Genomic DNA, 21035 nt, shown 5'->3' on the forward strand with positions numbered 1-21035 from the left:
CTCAGCAGCTCCTTCAGCTCCAGACTCCTACACCCGCGGTGTAAGAAGGAGAGGTACCGCAGGTCCTTCATCCCAACAGTTGTGAGGTTGTACAATGACAACACATAATGAAACCATGTTACATATTACTGCTGCTCTGCACTGCCATAATTCTGTTTTTATGTTTACATACATCACCAGTCACTTTCTCTACAAAGACTCAAGCACCTTTTGTATATAGTATATAATATTTATAACCTGAGTACTTTTGCCTTTGTTTTTCTCCATTGTGTTTTTGGATTGTATATTGTTATTTTTATATTTTCTGTTACTGCCGTTTTCTACCTTTTTCTATATGCTGCTGTAACAATTGAATTTCCCCGTTGTGGGATGAATAAAGTCTATCTTATCTTATCTTATCTTATCTTAAGAGAATCCAGAGGCACTTTAACACCAACGATACCCGGAGCATGTGGAAAGGTATTAAGTGCATCACGGATTACACCAGCAAAGATGCACAATACCCAAGACAATACCCCACCCTCCCTTTTGTTTTTTGTTTTGTTTTTGTTTGTATACTTTATTAATCCCTCAAGCTGGGGAAATTACTCTCTGCATTTTACCCACACCAAGTGAATGAAACACACACACAAGCATGCACATGCACTAGAGACACTGTGCCAGGGGGCTTCCCTAGGAGGAGCTCTGGGAGCTGGGGTAGATCGGTGCCTTGCTCAGGGGCACCACGGCCATGGTTGCAGAGGCGGAGGGGTGTGTCTCCTTCACCACCACCCATATCCATTGTGCTTGGTCGAGGAATCGAAGCAGCGACCCTCTGATCTCCGGGCGGTACAAAGTCCAAAGCCGCATGCTTAACTTGCTGCGCCATGGCCGCCCCATTGAATAACTTCTTTGCCTGGTTTGAAGACTCCAAAACTTCATCCAGCACCAGATTTAACCACACCACCAGGTGAGGAACACCTCAGTGTCACTGTGGCTGAGATGAAGAGGTCCTTGCTAAGGATCAACACCCTCAAAACTGCTGGCCCTGAAAACATACCGGGGCGGGTACTGAAGGATTGTGCCTCCCAGCTGTCAGCGGTGCAAATAGACATCTACAACATCTCCCTCTTTCAGGCAGCCATCCCAACCTGCATGAAAACATCAAGTGTCATCCCAATCCCCAAAAGCTCCACAGTGTCGGGCCTGAATGACTATTGGCTGGTGGCCCTCACCCCGATAGTCACTAAGTGCTTTGAGAGGCTAATCATGGTCCATATCAAAGACTCCATTGATGTCACAGTGAACAGGATTTGTATCTATTTCTATTGTCATCATTTTTGTCTTGTGTTGTCCATGCCCCACAGGTAGAGTGCAAAAAGGCTCAGCCTAAGGAAGTGATGTTTCCTCCAGGGACACGAGGTCGGGCCAGGGGCCTCCCATACACAATGGATGCACTCATGCTGGGCATGGGCATGCTAAGTAAGTACACTGGTTTGCCTTTCTTCAATTATGGAAATAGATCGGGCTCTATTTTCATAGTACAAGCAGCACTATCCATCTCCATGAACACTGTGGGGGGAGGGTGAATTTGTTTGTACCACAACCATTTTAGTGTTATTTAGGCTTAAAATTCTTACATAAATTAGGATGTGGTTACGTTGAGTGACAGCCCCATAGACAGGCACTGGCAGTTAGCTCTTTGCTAAAGCATAAGATGGGCTAGGCGGCTACATCCAGAGGCCTCCGGTTACCTCCAACGGTTGACAGGGGATGCACTGTCCGTGTTTGTTTGCCAATGTTTGGATAGGTTTTTGTGACAATATGGCTTGTTGTAGTGTAGACTGTACTAACCGACCGTCGAAGGAGTCTGTGTTGCAGTTTTTCTGTAAGTAAATTTCTCACTATTTTACCTGGATGTTTGCACGCTTATGACTTAATTGCCGATACTGATACAGATAGAGGACCGGAGCAGCTAATGTTAAGAACGCTGTTACAGTGTGTTCTGTGCTCTCAGAGTCCATTTATTGTGGGAATACTAGGATACAATTTTATTTTGTCTCATTTTTCTGTTTAAAAAGTCCGACATTGCATGGACAGAGCAGCTCCGTCAGTAAGCAGCGGTGTGCTGCTGTAACTGTAAGTGGATAGTAGGTGGAGGCAGTGGTGAAAGCCGGTAAATATTAAACATTTTAATATATTATTATTATTATCATTATTTTTATTGTTATCATTAATAATAATAACAACAATAATAATAATAATGTTTTTAACGTTTTAATATATTTTATCAATATGAAATAATGATTGTTTCACAGTTAAATAATAGGCTAGAAATAAATCCCCCCCCCCCAAAACTCCTGCAGCTCCACCTAAAACCTCTCTATCTGAAACAGTCGTGTTTAAAACACAGCAGCAACATTATGATCTCTGTTGTATGCTGTGTATCGCAGTTACACGGGGTCGAGCTAGTCGGGTCGGACTCGGGGACTGTCCTGTGGTGGATGTAGCTGCCGCTTAGCTTGTTAGCCTAGCTGATTAGCTTTAGGCTAGCTCGGTTGCTCCGAGCTAAGTGGTCGGGTTCTCGGCCGACTGACCCCAGCTGACCCGTACAGTTACCGCCTCTGAGTCAAATATGGAAAGTACACTCCCACTAAAATCCAAGATGGCGCAGATCAAATGCCCATGGTTTGGTCACAAAATGAACTCCCTGAAACTAATGGGTGACGTCATGGGTGCTATGTACATGTCTTATAGTCTATGGGAGGACACTGGGCAGAGCCGGTCTGTGTGGTTTAGCATGTAGCCTAGCACGCAGCCTGCTCCGCTTGCCCCGCTTTTGTTTACATTGTCTCCTCCGTCTGCTAGGCCACAGAGGGGGGACTGCAAGAGCCTCTGTGGTTCGCTGCAGTTCAGGTGGAATAAAATCCAGCTTCAGAGGTGCATAAATTCCTGCGTTTTTCCCCAATTCCACCAATTCAGCCCTTCCGTACTGGATTAAAGCTTCAAGTCTTTGAAATGCAGGTGAAAACACAAACAAAAACATTAATACAAACATAAAAATCCTAGAGCCTCGAGCCACTGTGTGCACCCGTGCAAGTTAAAGGGCAAATCCTGATCAAAAATAACTCTAAGGTTCTAAATTAATGCCATCCAGAGTAACTATGTGGTTAGATAAACTGTTTCTGAGGTGTTTAGGACCAAACACAATAACCTCACTTTCATCTGAATTCAGAAGAAGAAAGTTACAAGTTCAGGCCTTTATGTCTTTAAGACATGCCTGAAGTATGGCTAACTGGCTACATAAATATAGCTAGGTATCATCTGTATAGCAATGGAAATTTATTCCATGCTTCCTGATAATATTGCCTAGGGGAAGCATGTATAAGGTGAACAATATTGGTCCAAGCACATTATCCTGTGGAACTCCATGACTAACTCTGGTATAAATGGAGGAATCATCGTTAACATGAACAAATTGGAATCTTTCTGATAGATATGATCTAAACCAACCTAGTGCTTTTCCTTTAATCCCAATGACATGTTCCTGTCTTTCCAACAGCATACTATGATCAGTAGTGTCAAATGCAGCACTAAGATCTAGTAGGACAAGTATAGAGACAAGTCCTTTGGCCGATGCTATGAGAAGGTCGTTGGTAACTTTCACCAGTGCTGTTTCTGTGCTATGATGTACTCTAAATCCTGATTGAAAAACTTCAAACCGTTCCTATGCAGATGGTCACACAACTGAGTTGCAACAGTATTTTCAAGAATTTTAGAAGAGGAGATCGGATATAGGTCTATAGTTTGCTAAAATTCCAGGATCATTAACAATTGTAGGAAGGATGTGATGAATTTAGAATGGCTCGGCTCGACAGCGCATTGACTCTTTGTCAGCCTGGCTACAGTGCTGAAAAGAAACCTAGGGTTGTTCTTGTTTTCCTCTATTAATGATGAATAATAGGTGGTTTTTGCCTTACGAAGGGCTTTTTTATACATTACGAAGTTGCCTTTCCAGGCTAGGCAGAACTCTTCTAGATTACTGGATAGCCACTTCCATTTCAGCTTTCGTGATATCTGCTTTAAAGTATGTGTTTGCGAATCATACCATGGAGCTAGCTTCCTCTGATTTACAACCTTCTTCTTCAGAGGGGCAACAGAGTCAAGGGTTGTATGTAATGAAGTTGCAGTACTATCAACTAGATAATCTATATCTGCTGGAGTAAAGTTTAGGTCATTGCCCTCTGTAAAACTGGTACATGGCAATGGAGATAATAAAGATGGAATAACTTCCTTATATTTGATAACAGCATTATCAGACAAATATCTACAGTAGTTCATTTTTTCCCAGATGCTGTGCAGTTCATTATTGTAAATTCAAATGTTATTAAAGAATGATCGGATAAAAGAGGGTTCTGAGGGTATACTGTCAAATTTTCAACTTCTATGCCATATGTAAGTACAAGGATGTGATTAAAACAATGAGTCAGTTTGTTAACATTTTGAAAGAAGCCAATTGAGTTTAATACTGACTTGAATGCAGTCTTAAGGCTGTCATTATCTGTGTCTACTTGCATATTAAAGTCACCCACTATAATTGCTTTAGCCGTACAAAGCACTAAATCAGATAAAGATTCTGTGAATACAGACAAGAACTCTGAGAAAGGAGCAGGTGGTCGGAACACCACAGCAAATAGGACTGTTTTTTCTGTCTTCCAGTTTGGATGTGAGAGGCTGAGGATAAGGCTTTCAAATGTGTTATAACTAGGTTTAGATCTGGGATTAATTAATAATACTTAAAACTTGAGTGGTAGATTGCTGCCAGGTCAAGGTCACTGTGACCTTATGTTCATTTTATGTCTGGATGGTCTTCAAACTTTGCACAAAGGTTGACTGTGACTCAAGGATGAATGGATTAGATTGTAGGGTCAGAGGTCAAAGGTCAAGGCCGCTGTGACCTTGTGTAAGTTACCTCATGAAACTGACTGAGAGAATGCCAAGAGTGTACAAAGCTGTCATCAAAGCAGAAGGTGGTTACTTTGAAGAATCTAAAATATAAAACATTCTGGTTGGTTTAACACTTTTTTGTTAACTACATAATTCCATATGTGTTCCTTCATAGTTTTGATGTTTTCAGTATGAATCTACAATGTAGAAAGTAACTAAAATAAAGAAAAACCATTGAATGAGAAGGTGTGTCCAAACTTTTGACTGGTACTGTAGCATTCAGTTTTACTAAAGTGTTGTAAAAGTAAGTTTAAATGTGAAAAAGTGCTTTGGTTCCTTCTTTGATTTTAAGGGGAGGGTGCAGTATTTGGCAGAACTGATTGTAGCTTCATAGTATCTCGGCTTAGGTTACTGTGAGCTGTGCTGAGTCAAAATGGTAGACTTTGTAGATCAAGCATTACATGTATGAAATTCATGATTTGCCAATCCACAGATTATTAATCCGTTCCCATGGATTGTTGCCTAAATATTTTTTAATGCCTCCGCACCAGCAACAGCCACGGCCAAAAGCATTGGAATACCTTGAGGGATTTTCTTGAAATGGTGGTCAGAGATCACAGGTCAAGGTATAAGATTACTGTGACCTCACCTCCATCCCATTCTAGTGAATATGACATGTCAGGAATGCTTGGAGGGAATTTACGTCTGGGACAAATGTCCAGTTGGATTCAAATGGTAAGGTCACTGTGATGTCACAAACCATAGTTATGGCCAAAAACATGGTTGTAAAGTGAAACTTGCCTTTTTTGCGGAGGCATACAACTAAGAAGAGGTAATTCTAGTTTTTACCACAAGCCTGGGGCCTCTGTAGTATGTAAGATATGCTGGACACAGTCAAAAAGCACTGAGACTGGGGCACAGGGATATACTCACCCACCACCGCATGGGGTTTGATTGACTATTGCTTGGTTGCACACTTCAACAAGCATAACTGGTTGTGTTTGCAAGTGGGAACCCAGTGAGAGAATAGAATATACAATAGAATAGAATATACTTTATTAATCCCTTTGGGAGGTCCCTTGGGGAAATTTGGGTTAAATTAGAACTTGACATTGTTGCTGCACTAGTAATTAAGAGGCCATTAAGGTGTAACACAGAATTCTTGAAATACAGCTAAAAATGGATACATGTAAATGTAGTGTCAGCACCTGTGTTTGCTGGAAATATGCACAGATTCAAGTAGATTTCATCAAAAAGTAAATGTTGCACATACGTCACATATGAACCGCAGAAACTCTCTAACAAAAAACTAGAAAATGGGGTGAAGAATGAACAGCACTCAGCTGGAGAGAAAAAGCGAAGAAGAATATAGGACGATTAAAAACTCATACTGATGTCTTTGAGGCAAATATTGAACATGGTTCCATCAGACTGAAGTCAACTTTGGACCCAGATGTTGCCATTGTTGTTTTGGAGCTGCAAGACGACCAAGGAGTGTAGATAAAAGTTTTGCAATTCCTGTCTGATGGATTGGGCATGAAGAAGAGATACTGAGAGGGAAAGGCACAGGTTCTAGCAGATTTGGCTTGGTAAAAAAAAAAAAAAAAAAAAATTGAAATATTGCCAAGTCTGTAAAATCAGCTACGTTCACTTCAGACTCTGCTGTCTGAAGTGGAGAGAGATCTAACATTAACATTCTGGACAATATGACATGGGATGAAGGTCGAACTCCATGCAGGCGTTTTCAGTAGTGCATTTAAATATAAATAGTTAAACTGCACTGAATGTACTTTGACTTCTATTTTACAGTCAGTTGGTGTAATAAAGCAAATCTTCAGTAGAACTTTTAAGTCTCCCACTCAGCCATGACAATGTGGCACCCCTGCTGTGGTTGTGCTGCACTTGTGGCAGTGTAGCAATGTGTTATACTGTAACGTCCTCACTTTAACACTGTGGCTTTGGATGTGATATCACATCTGAGAGTGGCTGGTACAACTTCACTGCAGATTTGAAATGTTTAAGGGATAACCTTATCACAATTTCATGTCATAAAATAAAGAACAATAAAAGAAATTTTATATAAAAAAGACAATGGATGTTAAGGAGGTGTTAACAAAATCAGTGTGTCTCAAACAAAGTTGCCAAATTGCTATGAGCATGTTTGCCTTTAGACAGGGCTGGGCAACACTTTCTGCAAACTAGTCATAGCCAGCCCTTTAGGTTGCTTCACATTTCAGATAACTCCCTTATTAATGCACAGATCAAAAGCTAAATTGTTGTATTCTAGGCGTAAATCACTCAACCTGACCACATAGTTGCTGATATAGTATTTTAGACTTCGTCAATAGAAGTTCAAATTATGTCAAGATTAGATAAGGTTTTCCTAACAGTCATCTGTTTCCTTTTTTCCAGGTTATCCTAACATTGTAGCTACATATGGCAGAGGCTACTCTGGTTTTGCCCCCAGCTATAGCTACCAGTTCCCAGGTAAGTGCTCTTTTAAACTACTGGATTCCTCTTCTGGCACACACACACACACACACACACACACACACACACACACACACACACACACACACACACACACAAATGTGTCAGACCAACTCTGCTTTCCAGCAGTCCACAGATAGCAGTATAATCTCAGTGAAATGCAATCCCACTTTCTCTCCAAATTTGATTTTTTAAGATTAGACAAAGCTATTATTTCCCCATTCACTACCCCTAACAACCTTTAAAATGGGAAATGCCAGTGCTTAACCCAGAAAGCTAGTCATCCGATTTTGTCATTTGGTGGCGAGTTCTCCCACAAAAAAAAAATTCCCCTAAATTAACACAAAATAGACTCACAGCCTGGATGTCTCAGGACCCCTGGAATCCAGGGGACAGTTTCTTGGTTTGTCGGTTGCCCAACCTTGGGTGTTTTCATTAGATTTGTTAATAAGAATAAGAAATTAACTCAAGCTTTTATTAAGTTTGTGCATGTTTGCAGTCTTTTTTCAAGTTAAATTGAACTCTTATTATATATTCAATTAAATATTCTTTGAGTCCTTGCAGGGAATGTATTTCCTCTGAAATGGCCCCATTCTAATATTTCAGGAGCATTGGGCAGTCACAGGGAACTAGATGTCTAAGTTCCCTGTGACTGCCCAATGAGGTGTCTTAATCAAGTAACCCATGTAAAGAACTACTTCAGTAAAAAAGAATTACCAGGCATACAGACCAAAAGCAGCACTGTGTTGAAAAACGATTAGTGTGCATGATGAGAATGCATAGGGTCCTGTAAAGAGGGAATTTCAGGAAGTTTGAGTAATAGATACCAATAGACACCAACACAACGGACAGTGGTTTGTAATGCTATGAGTCAGCAGGGCAGAAAACAGTAGAATTATGGCACACATTTGATTGGCCAAAGCAGTGCATTGCCAGAAAACACTGCACTTTCAACAAACAACCTTATTTTATTTTATTTTATTTTATTTTATTTTATTTTATTTTATTTTATTTATTTTGTCAGTCACATCACTTCCAGTGGCATCAGGGGCTGACTTTCTTTTTTCCGTATTGTGTATTTTGAACAACAGTCTAATACCTAATATACCCCAAAGAGACAAGTTCTGTCTGAGGAGTAAGTGCTGAGAAACAACCACATGTAAAATCTGACAGTGCAAACAGTGCAATGACTGTATTTGCAGAAAAGGTTGGGATGTAAATGGATTAAGAAACTGAACAGTGCTGGAGAAGTCCCATGGTGAGACAAAGCCAGAGGACACAGGATTCAAATGCACCAGTTTCAGGACTGTACTGCCTCAAGAATAAGAATAATAAGAATAAGAAATCCTTTATTAGTCCCTCAGTGGGGAAATTGCATTTAGCAACAGGAAGATTACAGTCCAGTAAGTGAAAGTAAAATATAAGTAAGACCAATATGGCCAAAACAAGATTCTAAACTAAGAAAACAGCTGCTGTAAAAAAAATAAAATATACATACATACATAAATAAATGGCCATAAACAACCAGCTGCTGTCACCTCTAACTGTGATATCTCCTTCAAGTGCTCATCAACAGAGATTGCTCCACATGGCATATGTGGAGCAACCTCATGTGGGATCAAGGTCCGTGCCTTGAGTATGTAGTTGTAATCACAACTTTAATGCTTAGTGTATTGGTCTCTCTATAACAACGTGGAAGGTGTTATTTTTCTCTGACATTACCAGATAAAAGACAGAAGCAAGTGTTCATTATGTGTGCACTGGCAGCACATTACACTTGTATCTTTCTTTTCATTCCTGCTGCATCAAACCTGGCTTTCATTAAGTTTTATTACAAACTGATTCAGTGTCAGGTTCGTCCATTGCCTAATCTTTTTTTTTTTATAGCCAAGTTAGTGCTCCCTTGATACACTGTTACCCATAAAGTTGGAATAATTGTGTTTTCAGACACATTCCCCTTTTTATTCCTATTTATACACAGAAGTAACCACATTGGAAGAGATTGATCAATAAAGTTTTCAGAAGATATACACTTTATCTATCAAGAATACCTCACATTGTCATAATCATTTCATGAGAAGAGGTAAAATATATTTTATTCCAACTTTATGGGAATGTGTTGTTGTGTTGGTCTATATGTATTGCAATCTGTGGTGAGTGTAAGAGACGTATGCGTGATGTACCAAAAGACATACACTGTGGTACCCTGTATAATAGTTCCAAGAGCAGCTTCAAGGCTTTGTAGTGACTGAAGAATATAGTTGTGATAGTGTGCTTTGCTGTAGTGATGTCAGTTGCATTTGGACGAATTTTTCAATTCAATTCAATTTTATTTTATTTATATAGCGCCTTCCACAATCAAAATTGTCTAAAAGCGCTTTACAGAGACCCAGAGCCTGACCCCAGAGCAAGCACTTAAGGCGACAGCGGCAAGGAAAAATTCCCCTTTAACAGGAAGAAACCTTGAGCAGAACCTGGCTCAGATGGGGGACCCTCCTGCCCATGGCCGGGCTGGGTGAAAGGAGGAAGATAGGACAGCTAGGAATGGAGGAGAGGGGGAGAAGGACATGCAGCATAATACAGACAATGGACAATATTAGTGGGTCAGCATTTACATTACAGTTAGTGAACAGTTATTGGATAATGTATGCTCAGCAGATTACAGTTATAATAGGAAACAGAGCACAGAGGCAAAAAGCTGTCATGACTGATAATTATTTACATTACAGTCTGCAAAGAATATTAATCCAATATGTATCTGTAGCAGAATGGAACATTAAACGTGTAAGAAATGGATCATTGTGGACAATAAACAGCAGCAGGTGGGTGGAGCCAGGACCACAGAACATGCAGCTCCGGAGCCAGAGATACCTGCAGAAAGGTACAGAGACAGAGAGACCAGAGAGAAACAAACACAGGACTACGGGACAGAGAGGACACAGAGTTAATGACATGTAATAAAGGCTAATAAATTTGAGAGTGGGTCTGAGGAGAGAAAGAGAGAGAAGAAGAAGCAGGGTGTCCGCGGGGTCTTAAAAAGTCTTAAAAAGTCTAAAATTAGACATTTTAAATTTTAGGCCTAAAAAAGTCTAAAATACAGGCTATTTTGCACTCAAAGTCTAAAATTGAGTTTGAGTAATTTAAGACCAAACGTTTCAATGCGAAATATCGATACAGGATTAATGTTTTAAAAAAGTATTATTTTACGTACATTACCACGCCGTTCTTTTTTTTCTCTAATGGTGGCGGTTATGGTCTGTGTAGTCCTGAGTACATGTTGATGTTGGCGGAACGCACGATAAAAACTACAAATTACAGACTACGTGAAACGGAAATGTACTGTCGTCACAGGATGATCAAGCATTGTTCTTCGCGGGCTGTGTAGAGTGCGAGAAAGGCGGGATTGGAGAAATCACACAAATATGGGAAAGTGTAAATTTAATGACACCTGGCTTGTAAAGGAAGAGTTTTCTGACTGGCTAAAACGTGTTCCAGAGGACGACAGTGAGGCATATTGCACCTTATGCAAAAGAACGCTAAAACTCGGGACCCTGGGCTTTAGGGCTCTCGAGTCCCATATGAAGGCTAGCAAGCACCAAGAAGCAGCTAATGCTGCGCGCCGTTCTCATGGAATCACCCGATTCTTTGCCACGGCTGTGGCAACAACTTCAAGCAGCACGCAAAGAGATGTTCGTGACTCAATGGTGTCTTCTGAAACAACGAAAGCAGAAGTGTTGTGGGCGCTAAACACTGTGGCCAAACACCAATCGTATAGAGCGAACACCGACGTCGGTGAGTTGTTTCGCCTCATGTTTCCTGACTCGGACATTGCCAGAAATTTCCAATGCGGGAAGGATAAAATCGCCTATATCATCAAATGGGGAATCGCGGAGTTCGTCAAAAAAGAGCTCATCTCAAAGGTGACCGGCCCTTTCATTTTAATGTTCGACGAAAGTCTGAACCGCGCATCGAAAAAAAAACAACTGGACCTTCACGTGAGGTACTGGGATGGCGGCCAGGTACAGTCCCGTTACCTAGGCTCTCAGTTCCTGGGCCATGCTACAGCAAACGACTTGCTGAAGGAGGTCAAAGTAAGTGTTTTTATATTACATGTATCCATTTACGCCGGTATGACCCAGGTGTTTGAAACAACGGAGATTATTCTTAAAATGTCATTGTTGTTTATAAATGATGTAATTGGTTTTGGCATAGCACTGCATTTTTAACATCATGAGTAATTGCTTGTCAGTCTCATGGTGTAGCACTAACCAGACAAGCGGTCATACCTCCTTTCTGGTAACGCTGTCCCCCATCGTAATCCTCATTGCTTTATTGCATAACGCGACATTGCCTTAATGCTGCAGCATAACCATAGTGCTAGTTGATTAGTCATCATATTCGAGATTAATGTTGTTAATCGGCCTTTGCATTACGTTTGGTAAGATTCTATATCATTAATAGCTTTACAGTTGTGTGTGTGTGAGAGAGCGAGAGAGATAAAGCTACTTGACTTGATTGCTCCATGGACTGTAACAAGTAGCCTTATATCCAGAGATGGGAAGTAACGAAGTACAAATACTCCGTTACTGTACTTAAGTAGAATTTTCGGGTATCTATACTTTACTCCAGTATTTTTTTTTTGTGCCAACTTTTGACTTTTACTTCTTACATTTGAGCATAAGTATCCGTACTTTCTACTCCCTACATTTTGAAATCAAGGTCGTTACTCTTGTGTTTAGATTAGAGGTAAGATCGGGGACAATTTTCCATCATTGACGGATTTTTTAAGACTTGACGGAAAATTTAAGGCCGTCCGTCATTTTGACGGGTTGAAAATTGGGCCATAAACCACAGCAGCAGTACGTCCTTAAGAATCTAGCGCTGCACCTTGAGAGAGAGAGAGAGAGAGAGGCATAGTATACATTTTTACAAACATATTTATTTATTTTTTTAAAGTCAGCGAGAGAGGAGCACGGCCCGACCCGGCCCGACCCAACAAATCGGGCCGGGCCTAAAATGTCAATCATTCGGGCTCGGACTCGGGCTTGGGTTTAAGATCTTACCTCTAGTTTAGATTAATAAACAGTAAATTTAATCTATTCCGTATCAGTAAAGCGCGCCATGCAGGCAATGTGATTGATTGATTGATTGATTTTGTAGGCTAATATATATTTGCATACAATACAAAGTTTTGCAAACACCCTGCACATTGAGTTCGCAATACCTCATTCTTGTACGGCGGTTTCATTGTTTTAAATGTGTTTTCAATTTCAGTTCATTCTTTGCTTGGATAGACGAGGTCATGTAAGCTTCCCTAAAATGGTGGTTTTGTCCTTTTGCAAGTTTACGGTACTTTATACTTTTATACTTTAAGTATCTTTTAGAGCCTGTACTTTTTACTTTAACTTGAGTAAAAAGTTGAGTCAATACTTTAACTTTTACTAGAGTCTTTTTAAACACAGGTATCTATACTTGTACTTGAGTAAAGAATGTGAGTACTTTTGTCACCTCTGCTTATATCTGTAAGTCACTTTGGATAAATGTCAGATACGTGTACTTTCATAATTTAATGAATGTTGTGTACAATAGAGTAGGTTGTGCTTTTATATATATGCAAATTCAATTAATTGGTTGATTTTGTTTCCTTCCCTTAGGAATGTGCAGGCAACCTGGACCTCAGCAAGTTGCTGTCATTTTCTATGGATGGGCCAAATGTCAACCTCAAATTCTTTGACCTGTTCCAGGCAGAATATGCTGACCTCTATGGGGGGTCTCGATTGATATCCGTAGGAAGCTGTGGGTTACACACCCTACATAATGCATTTAAATCAGGCTTCTCAGCGTGGAATCTGGACAAGCTTCTCAGGGCCTTCCATACAATATTCAACAATGTGCCCGCAAGAAGGGAAGACTACATCAAAACCACAAAGTCTACGCGGTTTCCATTGGCGTTCTGCGGACATCGATGGCTTGAGAACCTGCCGGTGGTCGAACGAGCTCTGGAAATCTGGTCATATATGCTGTTGTACACAAATGCTGTGAGGACCAAGGAGCTTCCACATCCCGGCACTGCAAGCTTTGATGTCATTGAAGATGCCCAGAAAGATCCCCTGGCTCTACCTAAGCTGCAGTTTTTCAGGAGTGTCGCCCAGCTATTTGACCCATTTTTAAAGAAGTACCAGACTGAGGAACCGGTGATGCCTTACCTGGGAAAAGATCTGGCAGAGTTGATCAAGGTAAGGTCTTTTCCTATAAGCAGAATAATGTATACATAAATTTACCATGACGTCACAACAAAAACCTATAGTGTTTATTTTGAAAGCCATGGTGGTTATAATACCAGCACACCCACCCACCCCATTACACGTCAGCTCAAAAGTAAAGCATTATGTAGGGCTGCAATTAAACGCATACAGTTTTAAACAGACACATTAACAGCAAATCAACAGCAGTCTAAATGGTACATATTATTTTGCAAAGTGATCATATAATCAAAATGTTTACTTTGTAATCATCCAACAGAGTCTGATGCGTCGTTTCGTAAAACGAGAGGTCCTGCAGGACATCACTACAGTCCAACTTACCAACCTGGACCTGGAAAAGGAGACCCTGATGGCCATGCACTCCGTGGATATCGGCCTGGGTGCTGAGGAGGCCCTCAAGGTACTAGTAGCTTAGTGCCAAAGGGGGAGCACATGTGTACAGCACTTTTGCTTATATTCCTTTTGCATTTCTCTGTACAGAACAGCAAAAATTCAGAACTCAAGGTTCTCGAATTTAAAAGGGAGTGTATGCAAGGGCTCAGAGCCATTGTCAAGAAAGTGCAGGAGAAGAGTCCTCTCAAGTACAGAACAGTTAGGGACATGGATTGTCTGGACCCCACAGTCATGAGCAAAGATCCAGATGGCTGCAAGGCAAAAATGAAGAGACTGGTCCAGACATTTCTGCAAAACAGGCAGCTGGCTGGAGGAGTTTGTGCTGGTAGGAAGAGTTCTAGATAGGGCTATTATGTCTAGATAGGAATGCTATGAGTGCCACTTTAAGATAATCTTGTACAGTAAATTTAGTATGAGAACTGATCTGTATGTATTGTATGCCTGGTCAAAATATGACCACAATATATTCAAATGTAGGTCTCTTAAGTTAGGTTACTCCAGCAAACAATTTTTAACCCCTGTTTTGTGTGGTTTAGACTGTACCCTGACAAAGTTGTAAGGAAAGCCATAATAGTGATGACTAAATTGAAGGCATAAGAAGATTTAGCCAAATCTTTTTGTGAAATTAGTCATCAATGCTTGTTTGTAACTTTTTTTTATTTATTTTTTATATCTTTTTGTCACAGGGGACACCATTCTCCAGCAGTTTGATGCTTTGTTGTCCGGGGAATGCAGGCATGAAGACTTCCTCTTGTTCAAGCCAATGCAAGAAAGGCTCGATATCTTCCTGCACAGCATCATCTGCAAGTCATACCCAGAGCTTTGGGACTTTTGCAAAAAACTACTTGTACTGTCTCATGGGCAGGCGTCTGTGGAGAGAGGGTTCTCTGTCAATAAAGAGATCGAGACAGAGAACATGCAGGAGGAAACACTGGTCGCACAAAGGCTCGTTTGCGATTACATTGCCATACATGGGGGCGTTACAAAGGTGCCACTTACTCAGGAGTTACTTAAATCTGTAATGGCTGCCAGGGCAAGGTATCGTGCACATTTGGAAGAGGAGAGGAAGAGGAAGGAGGCCGAGGCAAAAGGGAAGGAAAGGGCACTCGCTGAGGAGCAATTAAATGACCTGAGAGTGAAGCGAGACGGTCTACATAAAGTCATGGAGACCCTGGGCAGAGACGCAGATGATTTGGCTGAGCAAGCAGAGGCCAAGACTGGGAGCAAAATGGCACAGCTCCTCTCAAAATCAAATGCTCTTAGGAGGGCTGCTAAAGACAAACTTGCCCAGATTAAGGCTCTTGAGGACCAAATTGCAATCAAAAGTGCAGCGCTCCGAAATATGTAATTAATCTTCTTTGTAATCTTTTTGGAATCTTTTCTTTCTGCTTTTGCCTCGTTAGTGGCCCTCAGTTCAATATGGGATTTTGAAATTGGCCCTCATCCTCCATAATCTGATGTAAATGATGAAAATTATGGCTGTATATATATTCGTTTCATTTACAATAAATGTCAATTGACTGCAATCTGGGCTTGTTCTTTTTTTTTTTTTTTTTTAATACTCCGTGAAGGTCTTAAATTTCACCCACGATGGTCTAAAAAAGGTCTAAAAAAGTCTAAAATTTCACTTGTTCAAACCTGCAGACACCCTGAGAAGTGCACAGTAGATCATGGGATGTCCCCCAGCAGCCTAGGCCTATAGCAGCATAACTAGGGGATGATTCAGTTGCCTGGCCAGCCCTACTAAGGGCTATATCCTTAACTGTAACAGTGTCTATAAAGATAATTGTGACTAACTGTATGTTTAGTCATGATAACTAAAACTGTAACTAGAACTAATTATAAGCTTTGTCAAACAAGAAGGTTTTAAGCTTAGTTTTAAAATTAGAGAGGGTGTCTACTTCCCGAACCCAAACTGGCAGTTGGTTCCACAGGAGAGGGGCCTGATAACTAAAGGCTCGACCTCCCATTCTACTTTTAGAGATTTTGGGAACCATAAGCAAACCTGCATTCTGAGAACGAAGCAATCTGTTGGGATGATATGGTACTATCAGCTCTTTAAGATATGAAGGAGCCTGGCCATTGAGGGCCTTATATGTAAGGAGAAGGATTTTAAAATCAATTCTGGATTTTACAGGAAGCCAATGAAGAGAAGTTAGTACAGGAGTAATATGATCTCTCTTGCTAATTCCAGTCAGTACTCTCGCTGAAGCATTTTGGATCAGCTGGAGCTTTTTAGAGAGTTAACTGGACATCCTGATAATAGGGGATTACAGTAGTCCAGTCTAGAAGTAACAAAAGCATGGACTAATTTTTCAGCATCACTCTGCAACAGAATGTTCCTAATCTTACTGATATTGCGCAGGTGAAAGAAGGCGGTCCTAGAGACTTGTTTTATGTGTGAGTTAAAGGACAAATCCTGATCAAAAATAACTCCAAGGTTTCTCACAGTCGTACTGGAGGCTAAATTAATGCCATCCAGAGTAACTATATGATTAGATAAACTGTTTCTGAGGTGTTTGGGACCAAACAAAATAACCTCAGTTTTGTCTGAATTCAGAAGAACTACCTGTCCATTCCTGTGGAGACATCAGTGAGAGGAATGCTGTCCTTCACAGCTTGCTCTGGCCACTGTCTCGCATCTGATGAGGGCTGAGGGCTGTAGCACAGTATTGTGTGCATATGTGTGGCAGTGAAGCACAAGGTCATAGTTTCTTTGAGACCACCTCTTCTGCAGGCACAACCAATAAAGCCTCCCCCTCTCAGCTTTCTTCCCTCTTTTGCCATCTCTTTCTCTGCTTACCTCCCTTGTTGGGAGCCATGCCTGGAACTGATGTTTCACTTAACACTTAGTTAAGTAAACAGATATAACAGGACCCACACACACATCCACAAAAGGCACATACAAATTTTCAAAGTCATGCAGAATCCCTTTATCCAGTTCAGCAAGCTTTTCATTTACATTTTTGGACATCCAAAAAGTAGCTACCCAGAAGAATACCTCAGCATATAGGAAGTGAATCAGTAGACGAACTACAGCCCATCCTGCAAGAGAGCTAGGATATGATAGCAAGCTAACTGTTTGTTAACTTAACACATCACCATAAGCTGAATGGCTAACTTGCAGTCTCCACACAGAATGTGCTTTGGAACTCCTTGTTACAATGAATGACAAGGAATACAAGCAGACATTCAGGAGTACATGCATCCAAGAACAAAACCCCCAAAAACATCCACATAGTGAAAAAAACACAGAAACTCGGAGGAAAACTATTTACATGAGCAAAACAATGAAGCAGGCAAATCCATAGGAACACAAGAAAATGCAAACAGGAACAAACACAGACAAACTGACAATACAGGAACACAGAAACTTAAATAATTCAATTCAATTTTATTTATATAGTGCCAAATCAGAGAGACGGGAGAGAGAGAGAGAGAGAGAGAGGGGAGGGGGGCAAGAGGGGAGGAACAATTGGGACAATGCAGGTTTCATGAAGACAGCAGGATTAAAAGTAATGAGAGGAATATAGTATGATTAGTAATAGGACGAACAGCAATATAAACAATAATAATAATAATAATTAATGAGACTAGTAATGGGGGAAGTAGATGGCCCACAGCAGGAGATCCAGATTCTTCGGCTCAGAGGGCAGATGAACCTGCAGAGAGTGACAGCAGAAGAGAAGAGAGGAGAGAAAGCACAAGAGGTAATTGGGAACAGGCTAAACATCAGGGAAAAACAAACCAAGACAGGCTGTGTAGTGTTTTTGCCCGTGGTGTGACCTCCAGAAGTTATTCTTAATTTCAGTGTGAGATAGAAGTGTTTTTTTGGAACTACTGACTCTTCTGCATCCAGGTTCTTCAGGTTCTGCCGCCAAAGCATCATAAATATCAAACCTTGATTGATTGATTGATTTGTTTGTTTGTTTGTTTGTTTGTTTGTTTGTTTGTTTGTTTGTTTGTTTGTTTGGTACCAACCAAACATGTCTGCAGGACCTTGTTTCAAAGACAGAGTACACCAACCACTGGCATCAAATACTTCCTCAGATTTACACTCTTCTTGAGCAGTGCTCTTGTCATGAACAGATTCTGATTTGAATCATTATTTTGACAATTTAAATTTTCTTTAGGCAGTTCTTAGTTCTTATAGAAGTTCTTATAGGGTGTTTTGTGTTTAACATTTAACATTAAACATTATTTTTATTCCTAGCGAAAGTTTGACTCTCCGAGCTCCGCAACACAAGGGAGCGCCATCTTGGACAAATGTTACATGAAGAATCAAGAATCAAGATGTTTATGGCAAATAAAGATCTTGATGTAACATTTTTGAAAAAGCATCACTTTTGGTGTTTGACGTGTGCAGCATTGCATTCGTTCCCTGAAAACCCATAACTTTTACGGAGTATGCTGCAGTACCGCTTTTTACAACAAAAGAACAAACAAAAAAAAGCATCGCCCCCAGCCCCCTCAGGCTTGGACCTGAATCTTGAATTCTGATTTAAGGTGCTGGATCAAATCAAATTGGTGCTTCTGGCTCAAATTAAGCCCTGGGTGGGAGACAAGGGCCTTGAAGAGCACCTGTACTCATGTACAGGAGCCTAAAGGAATGTGCTACACACTCAGGTTCCCCAAATTGGCATTGCCACATCATTGTTGTAGTGATGGACAGGTCTTAACGCTGACATCCCATGGAATGTTTTATTTCTTATATATTTTCAATGATTTTCTAGCACTTGTATTTTAGCACTCATCTATTTTTATGATGTTTTATCGAATTGCATGTTTTATCTCATGATTTCTAATGTTTAAGCACTTTTATATTTATTTTACATAGATATATAAGCACTCATATTTATTATTTTAATAGGCAGTTAGATATGAGCATGCTAGTACAATGAATTTGTTTATCTATCTTTAATATATAAAATAAAAATAAATTTGCATTTAAATTATGATAGACATACAGAACACACTTTTTAACAGTAGGAGAACAAGTGTACCACATGATTTTAATAATAAACCATCGATTGTGTCTGTTGTCCCCTTTTTAATCCATCCTTTTTTTAGAAAATATATTAGATATTGTATGAGTGTATATTTATTTTATTTAAAGGACTTTTCTTTTTTAAAGGGTAGTTTTAATCTTTTTACAGGATTTGAAACAAGAACATTTTTAAAGATTTTAAATACATAATGCCCCCACGTGCCCATGTCCCTCACAGCACTCATACAGAGTGCTGTATCTCCTCACCCAACATAACCCTAAAATCAAGTCTTAACCCTTCAAACAACCATTTAAACTCGAGGGGTCCAGCATTTTGATCCCCACAGGTATAGTGGGCCATAGTGGAGTTTTCAGATGCCACGAATATAGTAAAACAAAACCACACACACACACACACTTGTGTGCTATTTTGGATGCCTCCAGTCTGAGGTAATGGTGCATTTCGCACTGCTGTTTTTCAAGGCATAAAGGCACAGCAAAAATCTAAGTGGTACAGCCATCCATGCCTCTCCTCAAAATAAACTGTAAAAACAAGGCTTCTTTCCTCTCCTCCATGCTGCCATTGACAGTATAAAAGCCTGCAACCTCTAGCTGTCTAAACCTCCAGATGTGGTCACATTCTGATTGCAAAGTGTCCTACATACTTAGAGTTCTGCTTACCACACACTTGTATTTACATGGTTAATAAAGCGATTTCAACTCCATCAACACCAAATTGGGTATACACCCCTGTGGGACAAAGATACACCATTATTATTACAAATGAGCAAGACTGGTCAAAAGACATGGCAACCAGGGATGCAGAGAAAACAAGAAGTTACGGAGGAAGAGGGAGGCTTTGAAACAACAAAGGCTGACTCTGAGAATTTTTAAGCCATAGCTCCCCTCTATCATCATGGGAAATGTTAGGTCCCTCGCAAATAAGATGGACGAACTGATGGCACTGGCCCCAGAGTCAGTGGGAGTATCGTGAGTGTAATTTGATGTGCTTCACGGAGACTTGGCTGCACCAGGATGTTCCTGACTACACTGCTACTGTCAGCGGCTTCCACACGGTTCGAGCCGATGGAGACTGTGCCAGGAGCGGTAAGTGCAAAGGGGGAGGGCTTGCCATTTTTTGTAAATAATCGGTGGTGTAATCCTGCTCACATCACCTTGAAGGAGTGCATCTGCGGCCCTGTTGGAGTTGGAGTTTGTCCATTTTATCTGCCTAGGGATCTTTCTCATGTTATCATGGTAGCAGTTTATGTTCCCCCCTCTGCAAACCTGATCACTGCATGTGATGTTATTCACTTTGCAATAGCCTGTTAATTTGGACTGTACACTTCCAACTTTCCGTTTGTGAGCTGACCTACCAGGGAAGGAAGAACAATAGATCTTCTGTATACTAATGTTAAAGATGCTTACAGCACTTCCCCCCTCCCCCTGCTGGGCAGGTCAGATCACAATCTGGTTCACCTCTCCCCCTGCTATGTGCCTCTTGTGCCGCCTGTGAAAAATACAGACGAACCTGAAATCAAAGACCAGGGAGGCCAAGGACTGGAAGTTGGAGTGGAAACTTCTGCAAAGCAACATGAGAGAGGTGTGGAGTGGCATGAGGACCATCATACAGTGCAGTTCAGCAGTGAGTCACAGGTTTGTGGGGGGGGGTTGTAGTCCGTGAGGGTTCGGATGCCTCTCCACAGGCTTTGTGTGTCCCTGGTGTTACTGAAGTGGCTGGTTATTTTCTTGCTGTATTGTTGTTTTGCTACTTTGATTCCACGGGACAGGTTGGCTCTGGCTGTTGCTAGCCCTGCAACGTCCCCAGCCCTGAAGGCTGTGTCCCAAGCCCTCAGGAGCCTGTGGACCTTGTCTGTCAACCATGGTTTCTGGTTAGCTCGGATGGTAATGGTTTTGCTGTGGGTGACATCGTCAATGCACTTTGTGATGTATGCAGTGACAGCCTCAGTGTATTC

General features: G+C 40.9%; 1 protein-coding gene across 1 annotated transcript in view; it reads left to right on the plus strand.

Moving 5' to 3' along the window:
* LOC121183309 (RNA-binding protein Musashi homolog 2-like) overlaps positions 1-21035 on the plus strand; it is a 92292-nt gene that overhangs the window by 18315 nt on the left and 52942 nt on the right. The window contains exons 3-4 of the mRNA XM_041040331.1: positions 1347-1461; positions 7339-7413. Of these exons, the coding sequence (XP_040896265.1) occupies positions 1347-1461; positions 7339-7413 (190 nt within the window). The remainder of the gene's footprint in view (positions 1-1346; positions 1462-7338; positions 7414-21035) is intronic.

This window comes from Toxotes jaculatrix, chromosome 6 (genome assembly GCF_017976425.1).
Source record: "Toxotes jaculatrix isolate fToxJac2 chromosome 6, fToxJac2.pri, whole genome shotgun sequence".
Lineage (NCBI taxonomy): Eukaryota > Metazoa > Chordata > Actinopteri > Toxotidae > Toxotes > Toxotes jaculatrix.